The 19,398-nt window shown below is 54.0% G+C and overlaps 1 protein-coding gene across 2 annotated transcripts in view; it reads right to left on the bottom strand.

Annotated features, from left to right (window-relative positions):
• Positions 1-13,967, bottom strand: part of PTDSS2 (phosphatidylserine synthase 2) — a 30,418-nt gene extending 16,451 nt beyond the window's left edge. For both annotated transcript variants that reach the window (XM_046644192.1, XM_046644193.1), the window contains exons 1-2: positions 13,576-13,967; positions 6,884-6,985 (exon numbers count right to left, since the gene is read on the bottom strand). In XM_046644192.1, coding sequence (XP_046500148.1) covers positions 6,884-6,985; positions 13,576-13,952 — 479 coding nt within the window. In that variant the 5' untranslated portion in view covers positions 13,953-13,967. The remainder of the gene's footprint in view (positions 1-6,883; positions 6,986-13,575) is intronic.
• Positions 13,968-19,398: the final 5,431 nt, after the last annotated feature.

Here is a 19,398-nt window from a genome sequence, read left to right as displayed (position 1 = left end):
TGACTCCAACCTCGGTCACACAACTACTGCAAGGTGAGGATCCCCTGGGAAGATCCGTCAGTCAGGAGAACGATGAACTGCTAAAGGAAAGCAAATAAATTACATTTTAAAATAAACTTTTGATTTTAGAGCAGAAACGGTGCAAAGACAGTACAGAATTCCCATATTCCCCACACCCAGTTCCCCCATTATTAACACCTTACATTAGTAGGCTGCGTTAGTCACAATTAATGAACCCATACTGACATATTAACTAAAGGCCACGGTTTTCAGATTTCCTCAGCTTTCCGCCCCAGGATCCCATCCAGGATTCCACGTGACATCTGTTCATCACGTCTCCTTGGGCTCCTCTGGGCTGTGACAGTTCTTCAGGCGTCCCTTGTTTTGAATGACCCAGGCAGTTTTGAGGACTGGTGGAGATTCTGTAGAATCTCTTAATGAAGACTTCTGCTGTTTTTTAGGATTAGATTAAGGCTTTGGTTTCGGGGAGTAAGATCGCAGAGGCAAAGGACCACTTCCATCATATCATATCAACGGCACACACTATCGACATGATTTCCAATTGTCAGCGCTGACCTCCGACCTCCATCCCCAGCTGAATGTGTCTGCCAGGCCTGCCCCATGCCATGCTCTGGGGGGAGGTCCACTCTCGAGGGGGGTGAGTGCAGCAGCCCCCCTTGACGGAGAGCATCCGAATATTACTTGGAATCCTTGTGCCCACCATTTATTAATGTATTCAGTCACTCGTCTGGTGCAGCATGGACTTGTGGGGATCTGTTATACTTTGGGTTATAATCCGTTATTGATGTTGTTCCTTTGGCCACAGGGAGCTCTTCCAGTTAGTCCCCCTCTCCCTTTGGCACACCCCCCTCAATGCACTTTTTGGGGAGCACATCCCTCTGGCACTGGAAGATGCTCCAGGCCCACCTTGGGCAACTCCTGCCTGGGCCCTGAACTTGCCATTTCTCCATGGGGCCCTGGTTCCTTCACTGGAAGACGGTCTGAGGAGCCAGGATCTGGGCGCGGTGTGCTCCTTGCTTCTGGGCCCTTAGCCGACAAAGCAACAAGACGTATGCCTGTGTACTGACTGTGCACATACGCGTGTACTGTAAATATTTCTGTGTGTAACCATCTGCATCTACATTAAGCTAAACATGAGTTCTCACTGGTGTCTCCACTACCATCTACTTCTCATGGATCGGCCTCCCCTCACTTACCCGTAACCTCCCACTCCAGCAGGGACACCCCCGGCCCCTGCATCCGCCCACTCAATTGTCCAGTCCCAGCACTCAGGTATGGCAGTAACACACTCATGAACCTGGAGCCCGACGTCATCGCCCCGAGCACAGTGCTTGTGTTCAGCTCCCTGCCTTTAGTCTACACACTCCGCTCACTTCCAAAGTGACCGAGGGCGGCCCCTGCATCAGCCCCCTTGGTGAGGTGGCTGCACACGTCTGTAACACGGTTACATTCTCTTGTCACAGTCTACACTCCTGCTGGGGTCCCCGACCTCCTAAATAACTTTTTAAAACCTGCACATGTTGGGTTTACTCTGTGTTGCCAGGTTCTGTGGATATTGATAAACGCCTGGGGTCGTGCATCTACTGTGACAGTATCACACAGAACATTATCAACCTAAAATACCCCTGTGCTCCACCTATTCCCCCTCCCTCCACCAGAAACCACTGATCTTTTTACCATCAGTTTCTCCTTTGCCAGAATGTCATAGAGTTGGAATCATACACTAGGTAGTCTTTTCAAACTGGCTTCTTTCAGTTAGAAACAGGCATTTTTGGTTCATGTATGTCTTCGTCACCTGATAGCTCCTTTCTTTTTATTGCTGAATAATATCCCACGGTCTGGAGGTACCAGAGTTTGGTTATCCATTCACCAGCTGAAGGGTATCTTGGTTGTTCTGAGTTTTGGTGATTATCCATAAAATTGCTCTAAACATACAGTTTCTGTGTGGACGTAAGCTTTCAACCTATCTGGGTAGGTACCTAGGAGCACGACTGCTGGACTGCACGGTAAGAGCACGTTCAGTTCTGTGCGGACGGCCAGACTGTCTTCCAGAGCGGCAGCAGCACTGCAACCCCACGGGCAGCAGCGAGGGGCCCTGCTGCTCCAGACCCTCGCCAGCAACCCATGTTGTTTCATTTTCTGTCTCAGCCACTCATTCACGTGGGAGTGGTAGCTCGCGGTTTTAATCTGCATTTCCCTGATGACAACGTGCTGGGCATCCTTCATGCTCTTATCTGCCATCTGACTATCTTCTCTGCTGAGGGGTCTGTTCAGATCTTTGGCCCAGTTTTTAACCGTGTTGTTAGTTTTCTTCTCGTTGAGCTTTAAGAGTTCTCTGCACATTTTGAATACAAGTCCTTTATCAGATGTGTGTTCTGCAAATATTTCCTACCAGCCCGTGGTTTGTCTTTTCCTTGTCTTAACAGTGTGTCGTCCAACTTAACAATTTCTTTCATGGATTATGCTTTTGGTGTTATATCTAAAAAGTTATCACCAAGCCCAAGGTTACCAGATTTCCCCTATGTTTTCTTCAAGAAGTTTTATAGTTTTGTATGATAAATTTAAGTCTATAACCATTTTGAGTTAATTACTGTGAAAAGTGTGAGGTCTAGATTTGCTGTCTTCCACGTGGATGTCTGGTTGTTCCAGCACCATCTGTTGAAACAACCACCCTCCAGTGAATTGCCTTTGCCCCCTTGTCAAAGATGAGCTGACTGCATTTCTGTGGGTCTGTATCTGGGCTCCCTATTCTGTTCCACTGATCCACTTGTCTAGTCTTTTGCCTACACCACAGTCACTGTCACTTCACAGTCAGCCTTGAAGCCAGGTGGTAGCAGTCCTCAACTTTATTCTTCTTCAAGATTGTGAATACATTTTCTATATATTATAAATATGCAAAACATATCTGTATCTTAGACATATTAATTTATTTATATATTTATATGTACATATTTACACAAACACATAAACATCCCAAATGTCACCAACAGATAAACAGATCAATGAAATGTGTGTGGTGCATTCACACAGCAGAATACTCCCCAGCAATGTAACAGAATAACCGCTGGCAGACACAACAACATGGGGGTGTCACAAAACCATCATGCTGAGGGAAGAAAGAGGGTGTCCGCTGGACGCCTCCTGTACACGAGACTGTGCAACAGGCAAGAAGAGCCTACGGCGACAGGTGAGAGCCCAGGGCCAGCGTGTGGAGGACTGACCACAGGGCTCGGAGGAAACCGTGTGTAGCGCCACTCAGTGGGCGGCACACAGACGTACACACCTACAGAAACGCACTGAGTCCTATGTTTTATTTAGATATATATACTATTAAATTATACATCAATGAACTTGACTTAAGAAGAAAAACAAAACCTTCTCCCCCAAAGTGAGAGAACTTGTTAGATCCATAAAAAGAACAACGGTGCAGAAGTCAAAATTGAAGGAAAACAAACAAGGCTCCTAAATTTTTAACAATGTAATTATAAATTTTTTGTAAATAACTGTAATCTTTAGAACGTATCTTCTGTACATGAAACCTACCCCTATGGGGATCAAAAGCTCTGAAGTAACAACAGTAGGTCAGCCCAGCAGCCTCTCGGAGACCCTGGAAGGCTGGGTGGAGAGCTGCCCCAACGGGTCCTCCTCACAGCCCCAGCCGATGTGCTGGGGGCAGGGCAGGGCTGTGGGTCTGGCTCGGGTCTAAGCGGGAGGATGGACTGAGGACAGATGAACCCATGCACACATGCGCGCATGCACGAGAATGGCCCTGAAGGAGCAGCAGAGCCACGGATGCTGGAGCGATGGAGGCTCCCAGGGAGGAGCCAGGAGGAGGGTCAAGCACCACCAGCAGAATTACGGGGCAGGATGGTGGCTCCTTCTGAGCCCTTGAAGTGAGCCAAGAGGGCCAAGACTGTGAGCTAAAAGTTGCCCAGTGTCCCCAGAATACAGAACTTCAGAGCAGAGGAGCCAGGAGCCCTCAAATTCCTACCCACTCCCTACCCCTACCTCTCTCTCAGTGAATTCGCACAGGGGATGCCTCGGGGGGCCCAGGCACCTTTTGTGCTCACTGTCCTAGCCTCTCATGTGCAGGAACAGCTCAGGAGAGAGGCCAGTGCAGGATGAAGAGGACTCGTCCCCACGGGTCCACGGCTGCTACCCTGGATGTGGCCAACAAGTCCCCTTAACCTCGGGGGTCTGAGCCCATGGCCCCCTGGGTCCGTGTTGGAGGGCAGGGCCCAGGGCTGTGAGCTTTTGTGACTCTCCTGGCAGCCACCTAGTGAAGCAGAACCAACCCTGCCCTTGGAAGGTGCTCCCAGGACATCCCACATGGGCCCACAGGTGGGGGGGTCACAGTCTTCCTCATGACAGTTCTTGCCCGGTGACATCAGAACTGCCCCACTCTGGCTAATTTCATATCCATATGGGGACACCTCGGGAGTGTGACCAAGCCCTGCTTTTTGGTATTCCCTGCGCAGCTGTGCCCAGATACCACACACCTCCACACCCAGGTGCTGATGGACAAATTCACAAAAAAGACCAAGTTCTACTCGGAAAGCCCCTCCTGCCAACAGCCTCACTGCCTCCTGTATCCACAGGTCAGTGTCCCCTCTAAAGGGACCCACTGCAGTGAGCACAGCCCCAGGCACCTTCCACCCCAACCCAGAGGGGCCCAAGGCACAGCCGACACTCCCCCACTCTGTTTCTGGAATCCATCACCACGCACAGCACGCTAACCAGCTCCACCTGCAACAGGCCTGCAAGCTCTCAGGCCGGGCTGGGAGGACCTGCCAGAGATGGAGCAGCAGGGAGCAGTGGGCAGGGAGCAGCGGGCACTGCCGGGCAGGAGGATCAGACTTAGAGGCCGATGCCAGCCCTTAGGGAGAAGAGAAGAGCCGGCAAAGCCTACTGGGACACGGTGTTGAGAGGAGGAAAGGAAACCCCAGAGCACGGAGCAGAGCCAGGACAGGAGATTGCACCTTACAGGTGAGTGCGAGACCTGTGCTCCTGGGAGCAGGGCCCTGAGTCCAGACCCCCGGGCAGCCATTTCTAACCAGCAATGCCCGGCTGCAGCCAGGGAGACGAGCAGGGTATGAGGCCCATGTGGACCAGAGGCCGAGCACACACCTGACGGGGAGCTGCTGGGCATCCTAAGAGGCTGCTGACACCTGCAGAGTACATAACCATGCTCACAGGCAGACGTTAAAAACCCTCATTTGACAAAAGCAAGGGCTGCTCTGGCAATGAAGCGTCCCGAGCCCTAGCCCCACCAACCAAAGCTGACCAGAGGTCCTCAGGCTACACCAGGCGCCCCTCCCCACCTCTGTCCCTGCCCCAGTGCCGGTCTCCAGACCCCGGTCCCACCTCCTCTGGCTGCCCCACCAGAGTAAATGGGGCCTCGACCCCAGGATGGGAAGAGCAATGGGGGCTTCGTGGGCCTCGAGAAGGAAAAGTAAGTCCATCCTGTCCAGCAAACTCAAAGGACCAAGTTCTAAAACCAGCTTCTCCTCACACATTTCTGAGACTGGCCCAAGAACCATGGGATCCAGGCAAAGGACACACACCTCTCAGCTAGTCCCCCTCTGGAGATGGTAGTGAAGACAGTCCACCACTTCTTGACCTGCAGGATGGGACCCTCCACCAGACAGGCGTCTGACATCTTAAAGCCGGTTTAAAGTTTTCAGAAAGGGAGAGTATAAACAGAGCATAGAACAGTGCTGGCTGACAGGGACCATCCCTGGTGGTCACAAAGACCCCTACACCCCCAGACACCCAGACTCAGTCTCTGGGATACTGTGATTTCTAATAAGAAAAGTGCGTTTGGTCTTCATCCCATTTCTGGCACAGAACTAAAACCCTTGGCATGTCCCGTGATGACAGCAGAAAGGTGTCTTCTGCCATGTTAAGGAGGTGACTGGACCCCCTCCGGATGGGGCTGCAGGAGAACCGACCAGGTGGTTAGAGGGCTGGGGCTGTCAGCCTGCCCCACCTCCACCTCTGGGAAGGGGAGAGGGGATGCAGGTCACCAAAGCGACGATTTCATCAACTGTGCCCATGATGAGGCCTCCACAGAAACCCTCAGGAAGGGGCTCAGAGAGCTCCCAGGTTGATGCACACGTGGGGAGATGGGGAGCGAGACACCCCGAGAGGGCATTGAGGCTCCTCGCTCCTTCCCCACACCCTGCCCTGTGCACTCTTCCGGCTGGCTGGTCCTGAGTTACAACCTTTTATTATGAACCAGCGATCTAGTGAGTAAATGTTTCTGAGTTCCGGGAGCCGCTCTAGCAACTTAGTCGAACCTGAGGAGGGGGGTTGTGGGAACCTCTGCTTCAAAGCCACTCCATCAGAAGTACAGATGACAACCTGGACTTGTGGCTGGAGTCTGAAGCTGGGGGCAGGCTTGTAGGACGAAGCCCTTCACCTGTGGGATCTGATGCTATCTCCAGGTAGACAGTGTCAGAGCTGAGCTGAACTGCATGACACCTGTGGGGATCTGAGAACTGCTTGTTGGTGTAGGGGAAACCCCCCACTGGAAATGGTGACCAGACGTCCTTTTAGGCCCCATCCCTGGAGCTGCTGCAGCACATTCTGGTCTCTCACTCGTGCAAATGCAGTCTGGGCTGCTGGTCACACAGCACACAGTGCAGTCAAGGGTCCCAGGGACAAGAGGAGGGGCCAAAAATGCCACACAGCTCTGAAAGGCAGCCCGGGGAGGGAGCTGCTTCAGGCACAAGTGATGGGGGGACAGATGCAGATGGCCTTCAAGTGGACGCGGTCCCCTGAGCCCCGGCCAGCTAGAGGAGAGCAAGGACCCATCCCCAGCCACACCAGGCGCCTGCAGTGCCTGGGCTGGCCCAGTTACCTCTTGGTGTTGTAGGCCGTGTCCCGTGGCGTCTCCTCCAGCAGAGTCACGTAGCCAAGCACACAGGTGAGGATGCAGAGCACAGTCAGGGTGTGGGCTCGCCTGGAATCCAAACACGCAGACCACATCAGAACACGGAAAGCATCATGACCACGCGTGTGGCACCAACCAGAGGAGAGCTTAGCCTTCAATCTCCAACTCAGAAACACTGGCTGAGAGTTACTACTTGGGGGAAGCCTAGGTGGGTCTGCATTTGCCAAGTCAGCCTGTCAGTCGGAGCAGGAAGGGCCCTGAGCAACCAGGGAACAGACGGAGCTCTGGAGCACTCAAGGCTGCTGCTCAGAGGACAGAGGGGCATCTTCCATCGCTGGCGTCTGGAGCAGGCATCTGTTGTCAACAGTGACCAGCAGCAGGTTAACTCAGCACTTTTCACTGAGCAAGATTATGCTGAGATGACCAGCCCTGTGATTCATGAAATGACCATATCTGACAGATTTGCAAGGACAAGAGCCCGAGAGAGGAAGGGCAGAGAGAAAGGGACACCAAGACCCAAAGCAAGAAGGGCGCATTTACTTAAAACACCTGGCAGAGAGAGGGCCCAGGCTAAAGAGAGACGTGGGCTTCAGCCCCTTCTGTCCGCCCCCTCTGGCTCAGCCTTCGGAGCCCTGCCATGGGAGGAAGGAGACAGGGCTCCCTAGCAGCTGGTGGATGTGCCTCACCTGGAAACAGGGCTGACAACCAGTCAGGTGCCAGGCTGCAGGGCAAGCAGACCGATGCTGAGACAGGCCCACACGCTGCCCCACGACACTCACCTGGGCCCCTCTGCATCTTAACTGCCTGCCTGCAAAGGAGTCACAGACCCAGCACCTAGATCCAAACAAGCAGGGTGACCCTGGAGAGACAGTGTAACCTCATCTCTACATGAAGATGCCTCCAACCTCAAAGAACATCATGAAGATTAAGTGAACACACATAAAGCACTGAGCCTTGGACTTGCCACCAAGGTTAGCTCCCTGCCCCATGTCAGAACCCCGTGCAAACATAAACTACCACAAATGAGAGCTTCATGGTAAAGAAATGAAAAAGCAAGCCACAAACTGGGAGAAAACATTCACAATACATACACCTGCCAAAGGACGTTGTACCAGAATATCTAAAGAACTCTTACAACTCAACAATAAAGACAAACAATCTAATGAAAATGCGGACAAAAGATTGACTAGACACTTCACAAAAAAGATACACAAATGGCCAGGAACACATGACAAGATGTACAGCACCAGTGGTCTCAGTGAAAGCAATCGTAAACCACAGTAAGGCACCAGCACTACGCACAACAGGCCGAGATGAGAAAGACTGACAACACCCAGCGCTGGCAAGGATGTGGAGCAGAGAGAATTCTCAAACGCTGCAGGTGGGACTGCAAAACAGTACACACGTTTTGCAAAACAGTTTGGCAGCTTCTTAAAATGTTAAACATACATCCAACCCAGCCATTCGCTCGCAAGTATTTACCCAAGAGAAATGAAAACATATGTCCCTCCAAAGACTTGTGCATGAACATTTATTTATAATAACTGAATCTGGAAGCAAACGAGACGTCCATCATAGGACGTGCAAACAGCGGTGCATCCACATCGTGCTGAGCCACCAACACTGGCCATAACACGATGAATCTCAAAAACACGATGCTGACAGAAGTCGGGCACAAAAGACACCAGCGTCTGCTTCCCCGGATGTGGAACTCGAGAAGAGGCGTCAACACAGCACCAGGGACTGGGAGCAGAGCCTGGGGCGCAGCAGCCTTCCAAGAGACGGAATCTTACACATCCGGAGCCTGGTGGTCTGCACAGGTGTGTACGTCGGTCAAGCACCAACGCACTCCCTTCAAGTGGCTGTGTGTCGCTGAATACAAGCATACCTGATGTTCCACAAAGCACGAGGACATGCGAAGACTGGACTGCAGCCGTACCCATCCTGACACTGGGCAGCCTGCCCTTTTGTTTCTTTTTCCTGATTTTTCTTGCACATTTACTCATCCATATTAATTTTAACATCAGTTGGACAAATTGACACAAATAATTCTATTACGATTCTGATGGGAATTGCACTAGATTTATAGATTAATGCAGGAAGGATTGATGTGTGAATGACACTGAGGATTCCCCCATTCATGAGACATGGAATATCTCTGTGCTTATTTAGGTGTTATTTTATGCCCTTTAATTAAATTTTATTTTCTTTATGAAAAGAAAAAAGTCATGTCTAAGTGGACAAGCCCCAACTGAAGAAAGCAGAGACACATTTGCCACATTTCACAACACTAGCCATTTAAAAGCAGGAGAAGCAAAACAAAACTATCTACTGTAATACAATTCAACATCAACCACCTTCTGCTTTAAATAAATCCACGTCTGAGCTCTAAGCCGGGAGGGAACTCCATATGGTCAATGCTGCAGTGCCGGAGAGACCCGTGGAACAGTTACAGCACAGACACGACTTTAGAGGGTCCTCTTTCTGACTTTCACCCCTGAGGTTACCTGGATGTCGTGACGCAGAAACTCACTCTGCTGGATACACATTCCTCACCAGGCTTCTCTTCACAGGACTGACTTCAGGTCCAGCTGCAAACATCAAGGCTGAACTCAGATTTCTCACCAGAAAGATCAGACCAGAGGAAGGGGGACACAATTTGTAAAGCACATCGTGGTGAGGAAAGGAATGTTAAACAGGGATTCCATGTCCAGCAAAGACATCCTTCAGGAATGAAGGTAAACTCAACATTCTTGGACGGCGGAATAATGAGAGAACCCAGTGCCAGCAGACCTTCTCTAAAAGAACTGCTAAAGGAAGTTCTCCAGACAGAGGGAAACGGGACCACCAGGACAGAAACAATAAAGAAAGCAGACTGCCCTCCTCCCGAGCTATTTAAACACGTCTCGTCTGACTATTGAGAGCAGCCACTGTCAAACTGCTGATGGGGACCAGCACGGCCAAAGGAGGAAGCTGGATGGATCAATATGAACCTGACGTGGCAAAGCTGGGCCTGGGAAAGCTTAGGAATGTCCCCTGTTACTGGAGCAACACTCAAAGCTCCAGAGATGCACTAAAAGCAAGATGTCAGCTGAAATGGAACAAAACCAAACGAAGGTGGGAAAAGGACAGGAAACGGAGACAGCAGGAGCAGGACAGCAGCCGTGCATGCCAGCACTTCAGTGACTACATGGACCCATCTAGACAGTCACGCAAGGAATGCCGTTCGGCAACAGCAAAGTGCATCAACACCAACAAATCCAGACATGCCGACTGAGGGCTGCTGGGGACGGCCCAAGACTCCAGGCAGGCCTCCCTGCCCCTCCCGGACACCAGAGCAGGGCAGAGGCTCCTCACCCAACCTCCCTATGCCCCGGAAGACAAGTGCACTCTTGGGCTGATAGACAGCTCGGGGGAAGGTTTGGGTCCTGTGATCCAGGCACAGGACAACAGCGGCTTAAATCCTGTGACTTCAGTCACTCGGCAAAGGTGAAGGCGTGAGGACAGTTGGCTCCCTGCCACGATGAGTGGAAAATACCCAGTGGTCAGTCCCTCTCCTAAGATGACCACACTCGCTGTGCTGAGTGAGCAGGAAGGCAGGCCTGCCAAACCAATTAGTGAAGATACGAAGGTGTGGCCGGGAGACGGAGTGCACAACAGTGCTTCGGCCAGGGAAGGCCAAGACCAGAGGGCCTCCCAGGCCTGCAAGAGGCGCCTGGGACATGACACTGACTCCCCTCCCATCGCTGGCCTGCTGACCAGCAAGACCAAAAGGCATCTGGTGAACTATGCTACCCAGATGTGAGCAAAGCCGACAAACCCCTAGCCCACAATAAGAAAGGCATTTTCTGGAACCTGGGGCACCTACGACCACGTCCACACACCCTCATGGCTACTATTAAGACGTGCTGCTGATAGTAGAGCCCCGTGAGTCACTAAGAGTGCTCCCCAACGGCAAACACACAAGCACCGCTCCATGTCACGACCATCCGTCCTGCCCATGACCCAGGAGTTGGTCAGGAAGCCTGCTGGTCCAGTCTCCCATCTACCAGGGGCATGTCCGCAGCACCCTCCAGGGCTCTGAGCCTCCAAGCGTCTCCCAGACAGTTTTCAGACAACGCAAGCTGACGCATCTTTGTGTCATTCCTCTGGGTGTTTGGTTCTAACACTTCCCCCCCAATGTTTCCCACAGGAGACCACCACGACTGGCGGAAGAGGCAGTGTCCTTGCCACCAAGGACCCTGGTGAGCCTTACGCGTCCGCTCTTGGGCTCAATTCGGAGGAGCCCAGCTGTGGGCTCTAAGGCTCAAGCAAACCCTGAACCCTAATTCCATACCCTGCAGCTACAGAGGAATGAGAAAGAAACTCAAACTCCTCATACACAACCACCAGCACTGGCCTCCAAAGAAGCCCAGCCTCTGAAAACAAAAACCCTAAAGACAAGGTTTTGAATCCTGCACAAGTTCCTCTGAGGAATCTTGGAACATAAAGTCATTTCCACTACTGCATGTTTTTCAGTCTTTGTGTTAATTTTTAGTAACATTCATTACTAAAATACAAAATAAGAGTTTTAAAACTCCTAGCACAGCAAGTCAGTGAGGGGAGACTCTGAAGAAGGTTAAGTGGCTAGGCTGTGCAGGTGGGAATAAGCAACTCTCACAGGCAGGCATCCAGTTACCTGCCTTGAGGAAACATGAAGCTCCTTCTCCCACAGGTGAGGGGGAGGCTCACGAGGCAGGAGGAACCTGCACACACCACAGACGGTGCCTGCGCCGGCCAGGGCCCAGCACACCTCACACCTGTGGTGGGGAGGCCAGAGCCACCCACCAGGAGACCCCCGAGGCAGACACCTGGAACCACCAGCCCTGCTGCACCCCCTGCCGGAAAGCCTCCCAGCCCGTCAGCCCTCCTCACAGGTAAGCGCAGCTATAGCATGCATCTATGTGTCCCACTCCCAAACGACCAAGACCCTGAGGGCAGGGACCCAAGGGCCACTGGTCTGTGCTTCTGAAGAAACCAGCGCCCAGCACAAGACGAGGCATGTGTTCGTTGGCTCCCGCGGTGCTGCACTCGCAGCGCCCCTCCAGCCAGCACACTCATGCCTCTGAGCTTCCAGGCTTGTGCCAGAACCTGAGCTTGTTTAGTTCTTTGCTGGATCCCCTAGAACAGTGACTGGCACCCAGTAGGAACCCCCAAGATACGTGCAGAATGAAGGGGAAACAAGGAAAGCAAGGCCAGCCACCACTATCCGGGACCTCAGTCTCCAGGGGTCACCAGGTAGACTGTGGGAGGTTGGTGCCCTGCCCCCTGCAGCCTGAAGGGGCATCCCCACGCCCTAGCAGGACAGCTGATGGAGGTCTGATCCACACGCAGCATGTCCAGTAGCGTTCAACAGTGCTCATGCCACTAGCTCTGAGACCACACCCACACTGACGAGCGACACCATCTCGCTCTCCCTCCTGCATTATCTCCCCAAAGCAGGACTGGGCACTGACAAGGAAAACACCGACTTCGTCCAGATGCAGGGCGACCTAGTCCCACACCCACCTTCCTACGTCTCTCCCGAGTCTAATATAAACCAGGACACCATTCAGCCCCATACGCACCTCTCCTAGTTTTCCACCCACGTGGCCCACCTTCCCCTGAAACATCCAATTACCCCGTCGGGCTCTCCTCACTCCCTGACCAGACCCCACAACTCTGTGCTCTGAAGAGCTGCTTCCACGCACATTCCCCTCCCAGCTGGCTAGGACACGCCTGCCTCTCCTGTGAGCTTTCTTGGGGCTGAGGCCACATCAACTGCACTTCTGTCCCCCAGGGCCCAAGAGAGGACTCAACTGCCCTCACTGCCTGTGGGTCACCTGCAAAGGGACCAACCAGCAAAGGAAAGCCAAGCCACCTCCTCTCACCAAGCATGCTTCCCAGCGTGCGCGGTTTGTCTCTCTAACAAATAGAGAGCTCAGAAAGGAGAAGGGCTAGCCCAAGGTCACAGAGCCAGCAGGCGCGCCTGGGACCTTTCAGTACAGGGCTTGTTTTCTGAACCCTCAAACACAGAGATGCCCAACTCAGTGTAAAGCAGGGGCACGAACCCTTCCAACAGAGGCTCTCGGAGGGCAGGAGCCAGGTCTCTCCGTCCCTACGCCCCACTGAGGCAGACTGGGGACAGCCTGACGCTGAGGCTTGCTCGGGCTCAGCCGCACAAGGGTCAAAGGGCTGGCCTGGCAAGGGGCAGCTAAAGAGAGAAAGACCCTTAGTCAACAAACGTCCACCCGACTGCCGGCACGTGGTAAGGCGTTCGTGCTGGCCAATGTCAGCGCCCGAGCTGGGGGACCAGAAGGTAGTTTCATTCATCCCAGGGGCGGCGAAGAGACCAAAGGAAGGTAACACGACGGAGGGCAGAGGTGAATTTTGGACAAAGAGGTCAGGAGAAGCCTTTCCGAGGTGACTCTTGAGCCAAGTTCTCCCAGGATACGGGGGAGGGGAGCGGGGCCGGACGTCTGCGGACAGCTCCGGGGCAGGGTCGGAGATGGGGGTACCTCGGGAAGGCCAGTCTGAGGCTGCGGGCAGGGGGGCGGGGGCCCCTCCCGGGGTCTCGCGGGCACCCTGCCCCAGGACGCGGCCCGCCCTCATGCCCGCCGGCCCGGGCGGACGCCCCTCACCAGAAGAAGGTGTTGGTGCCATCGTCGTAGACCTCGGACTCCGTGCTGCGGCGGCCCGGGCCCGGCGCTGGGCCCGAGGGCACGCCGTCCGGCGGCTCCTCCAGCGAGGCCTTGCCCGCGGGCAGCGGGGACCCCGGCCGCAGCCCCCCGGGGCCCCTGCGATCACCCCTCCGCATGGCGCCCCGGCACGACCGCTCCGCCCCGCGCCCTGACCCCACGCACACCGGGTCACCGAGAGAGCGCGCCGCGCGGAGCGCCGGGAAGGGGTCGCAGCGCTCGCTCGGCGGGGTCTCCAGAGAGCAGGGGCGGGAGTGGCGAGGAAAGGGTGGGCGCTGCATTGTGGAGCGTGTAGTCAGCGCGTCTGGGCCGCGGGGCATGCTGGGCCTCGTAGTCCTTACGTCCCGGGTTGGAAGCAGTGCTTGCTGGGAAGGATGCCGCCTGGTTGCTAGGTAACCGGAGCCGCTGGGCAGTGTCGTGCACCGCGGGCCTCCGGCGCAGTGGCCACTCCAGACCCTCCTGCCCAGACGGCCGGACTCAGTGTCCCCGCGCTTTCCTGGAGCGCCTCCTCGCAGCGTGGAGCCGTGGCCCAGGCCCGGAGGCGGGATCCCTGCTTTGTCTCCTTTTGGGGCGCTTCCTGACCCTTTACCCCACATGCGATTGCCTAGATGCCGCCAGGAGCTCCAAGACTCTGGCCCACAGGGTCGTCCCTGCCGGCGGCAGTTCTTTCGTGGGATCTCGTGAAATTGGGCCTTGAGAATGGAGTGGACATGCTGATTTTGGTTAACTCAATTTGTTAACATAGACAGGGCTCGCCCCCAAAATATTTAGCCCTGAGCCACTTTGAAAAACAGCCTGGCAGCTCCTCCAGACAGAGTTACCATGTGACCCAGCAATTCCACGCCTAGGTATTGCTAAAGATGGCATGAGTGGAGCCTATCAAAATAGCACCAGAGGGGCTGGCCCCGTGGCCGAGTGGTTAAGTTCGCGAGCTCCGCTGTAGGCGGCCCAGTGTTTCGTTGGTTCGAATCAGTGATTCGTTGGTTCGAATCCTGGGCGCGGACATGGCACTGCTCATCAAGCCACGCTGAGGCAGCTTCCCATATGCCACAACTAGAAGGACCCACAAAGAAGAATATACAACTATGTACCGGGGGGCTTTGGGGAGAAAAAGGAAAAAAATAAAATGTTAAAAAAAAAATAGCACAAAAGCTGTCATTTCAGAAGAACGCCTTGCAAGTTTTGTTTACTTTATCTTCCAAACTGGACCAAACAGCCAACGTTCCAAGAAGTCAGTAAGGACAAGAATAGCCTGTCGGTAAGGACTGATGGAACTGGACTTTGCTGATGACCTGAATGATGACCAATCTATGAAGTACAAACCTACTTATCTAGTACCCAAGAGGTGTATACACAACAGAAATGAAAATGTATGTCCACACAAAACTGTACATAGATGTTCGCAGTAGCATTATTCATAGTAGTCAAAAGGGGGAAGCAACCTAAGGTCCATCAGCTGATGAATGGATACACAAAATGTGGTATATCCATACAATGGAAAATTTGGCCATAAAAAGGAATAAAATTCTGACACATGCTACAACATGGAACCTTGAAAACAGTATGCTAAATATACTAAATGTACATTTCTTCCTGTAATTGACGTTCTTCTCTGTTGACTTCTTTCCAAGTCTGTAATTGACATTCTTTCCTGTAATTGACCGCCGGTGGTACTGCATGGGAGCTCCCCCTTCCTGCCTCCCGACTCCATTTTAAATGTTTTCCCTTTATTAATTTTCACATATGTGAATTACATATCAATAAAGCTCTTAATATATGTATATAGTATGTATATATTGTGAAAGTTAATTTTCATGTGTGAATTACATCTCAGTAAAGCTGTTGTTAATATATATGTATATGCACAAGCATGGGGCCTGATTGTTGTGTGACTGACTGTCAGCCCGATCGCTATGTGGAATCTCCCAATAAATCAGGGACCAAGGGGCATGCCAGGAAACACCGGCCCCACGAGGTGTGCTGTCGGGCCTTCCGGGGCCTGGCTGCTGTCACCTGCCTGCCCCTGCACCCACCCCGTGCCCCAGGCCCCTGCACCCACCCCCTGCACCCACCCCCTGCCCCAGGCCTCAGCCCCATCCACTTGGGGTCGTCAGGGTGGCCTAGGCAGCCAGCTTCACCGTGGCCATCCACAGTGCTTGTGCGTGTGCGAGTGAAGGGAAGTGAGGCTGGAGAGGAGGGCCAGGGCTGGACCTTGTTCTGCATCCTGAAAGCCAGAGAGTCACGATGTGGCCCGCGTCACTGGCTGCTTTTCGGGGAAACTGGGACGTGCAGTCTCCAGGGCACTGGCCTGCAGAGACTGATGCGTTGGGACCCGCTTGGTCCGGGGAAGTGATGCTGGACCCAGGAGCAGGAAGTGCTCAGAACAGACCAGGTCCCTCCCGCCCCGTCTTTCCAGCAAGCACGTCCAGGCCTGCTTCCCGCCTGCCCTGCGCTCGGGGCCTGGAGCCATCCTTCAGGGCTCCTCTTCTCCCGCCCCAGCCAGTGGCGCTCGCATTCCGGGCGCCGGTCAGGGTAGGGACGGGATCGGGGCGGGGCTAGAGGGCGAGAGAGGGGCGGGGCCTGAGGACCGGGGCGGAGACAGGTGGCAGGGGTGGGGCCTGGCGACGAGGCAGGGGAGGGGCCGGATCCGGGCGGGGCCTGAGGAAGGGTCAGGGCTAGAGAGCGGGGCCTAGGGACCGGGGAGGGGCCAGGTGCCATGGGGGGGGGGGGGGGGGGGGGGGGGGGACCGGGGGGGGGCCAGGGGCCGGGGGGGGGGCCTGAGGACGTGGCAGGGGCGGGGCAGGATGGAGCAACGCGCGCGGACTCTGGCCAGGTGCCAAAGAGAGTTCCCGACACTTTACGAAAGCTGACTATCCTGCTCTTCACACCCTTTAGGCTCTATTTTTATCTCTCGCTTAGAGATCCAGAAACTGAGGCACAAGAAAGTTGGTGACACCCGCGCCCAGCTCCCTCTTCCCCCCTGGACTCCGCCTGCAGCCATGCACCTGGGGCCTAAAATCTGGGTCTTACCTCCGCCCGCCTCCTGTGCTGACCACCACCCTCCCCCCTGGCTGCAGCCCTTCTCACCCCTCCCCCTCGGGCTCGCAGGGTCCGGCAGGGCTTGGAGAGCGGCCCGAGGAGGAGCAGCTAGGGCATGCGGAAGGCCGGCAGTTAGTGGCTCTGGTGGCCGGACCGCAGGTGACGGCAGTTAGCCAAGCAGCTTTGGGGACGTGGTCCAACGCTGTGCTGGGGCTTGCCGGGCTGCCCGACGCAGCAGAACTTGAGGGCCCCCAGGGAGGAAAGAGTGCAGAGGCCCTGACCTTCCTCAGCCACCGAGATGACCGCCAGAAGCCCCAGGGCGGAGGGAGGCAGGGGCTTTAAAGGTGGCCAGCTCTGCCCTCGCTCAGGGATGGCTGCTGTTCCGTGACCACACCGCGCAGAGCCGGGTCAAAGCTCGCCTGGCCTCAGATGCCAAGGTTCCCTTAGGCCTGCAGGGCTCACGTTCATGGTGGAAAATAGTGACAATGTTGGCGGAAATGCTTTCTAAAAATATTCTTGCAGGGAAGGGAGAGAAAGCTGAGAATTTGTGAAGGAACAATGACTGTATTTCCACTGGTGTGGTGAATCTGTAAAGGTGAGTGGATTACTTAAAATTGCACCCTACCATGTGCACACCTGCCACCTGGGAGTTTTCTCAAGGTTGACGGAGGGATTTGGGACAGCAGGGCTGTCAACTTAGCCAAGAATGGCTCTCTGCTTCTCTAAGACAGAAAGCAGGACCTGGTGGAAACTTAAGGCCCAGAGGTGTTGGGGGAGCAGCAGGGAGACAGAAGTGTCCCTAGGGTGAGGACATACAGGGACCATCCTGGTGTGACAGGCAAGGACCAGTTTCTGGCAGACTGGAGGAGCAGAGGCCCAGCCTGGCAGAGGGGTCTCCCCTGACGCCAGGGAGGTCTGCCGCCCCCGAGAGAGAGGCCAAGGGGGAGCGTGTGCCTGGGACCAGCCCGGAGAGAACTCAGGAGGCCCACCCCAGCTGACCCAGCTGTGCTGCCTCTGAGAACCATCCTCAGAGACATCAGGATGTCCTAGTGTCACAGACAGGCCATGGGGGTTAGGAGGACAGATTCCCAAGGTGAAGACAAATTGTACTTACTCCTGCCTTTGGAGTTCACCGGCAGCACTCCTGGGGGCTTTGTCATCCTGACCTCCGCAGGGTGGCCACCAGCCCCTAGTTGAAAGGGTCTGAGGCACCCTGGAGAGAGTGGGAGTGGGGGGCCCGCCTCCTGCTGCACTTCGGCCCTCAGAGGGAAGAGGACAGGTGGGCAGGGTTCTCTGGAGCTCGGAGGAGGAAGGAAGGTGAACAGAGTCCAGGGTCCACTAGGGAAGAGCAGGAGGCCCACATGGGCCTCGACCAAAGTTCTCCACCCAAGATAGGGCAGCTCTGCTGACAGCCGGGGCGGCCAGGCCACACTGCGCGAGGGGCTGGTGCTCTATGCTGTGGTTCCTTCACGGGATGCGCTCAAGACCAAGGCTGAGTCCGGGAGAAATAAAGTTCATAATAATAGACTTTATTATGACAATAAAGTAAATTTAATAATAAAGTTTATAAAAGTGGTGTGTGGTGTTGTAGAAAATTCAAAGAAAGCAAACTAAAGCAAGAAAAGTATAATTCCACCGTCCGTAGTTCATATCATCCAGCAAATACAAATACCAAATGTTAAATCTGCTCTTCCAGTCTTTTAAGGCATTTTGACTGAGTTGAGATGAAAAATGAATATACGTTTGCAGTCTATGTTTTTTCACTTGACAGTATCAGCATCTTCCTATGTTCTCAGAGACTCTTTGAAAGCATCGTTTTCAATGGCTGCTTCATCAGAACACGAATTGACCACGTTTGCTCAGAGACTTCCCTGTCTTTGAACATCTAGGCCGTTTACAATTTTTGCCTCTAAGGACATATTTATACATGTTTTCATCCCGGATTTTGTTTTGGATAGTTTACAAAAAGTTAAATTAATAGACCAAAGTATAAACAATTGTAAGTCTTTCGATTCTGTTGTAGATTTGCTTTCTGAGTGGGCTGCACCTGTTTTCTCTCCAGCCCAGATGAGATGAGATCTGCCCTGACCTTCCATCCCTTAAGCGTCCCCTGGGGGCCTGGCCAGTGCTCCTCCCCCAGGCTGGGGATGCTGCCTTTGCCCCAAGGGCCCACAGGGGCCAGCTCTCTCGAGCAGCAAGGATCTCAATGTCACTCAGGTTCTCTCACACCCTCGGAAAGGTAGGAATGAGAAGAAGCAGTGTTTCTGAAGCAATAAAATTGGGAACGCCAAATAAAGAGAGCAGCTGTGTAGACACTTGAAATGATGTCTGACTCAGGGGTGACATCCATAATGCGCTGGAGGATTGGTTTATGGTAATGTAAACATCCATGGAGAAGGTCTCGAGCAGGACACTGGGAGTGGCAGAGTCCAGGAGCTGGCTGGCAATGTGGACCTTGAGTTCCGATTACTGGTGCTCAGAAACCCTTGCTGACTGTTTCCTGAACTCTTAGCCAGCATTTGAAGCCCTCTGGCCTGTGCAGAGACGTCGGGTTCCCCCAGTGTCCTTCACCTTCTTCCTTAGGAAAGACAATCACACTTCCCAGGCTTCCTTGCAGTAGGCCATGTGACTGACCACGTGAAGCGTGGTGGGCCCCTCCTTCACTCTTTCTTCTTCCTGCTGGCTCTAATGTGGATGTGATGCCCAGAGCTTGAGCAGCCATTTTGA

This window comes from Equus quagga, chromosome 17 (assembly GCF_021613505.1).
Source record: "Equus quagga isolate Etosha38 chromosome 17, UCLA_HA_Equagga_1.0, whole genome shotgun sequence".
NCBI lineage: Eukaryota > Metazoa > Chordata > Mammalia > Perissodactyla > Equidae > Equus > Equus quagga.
This window is presented reverse-complemented; position numbering and strand designations above follow the sequence as displayed.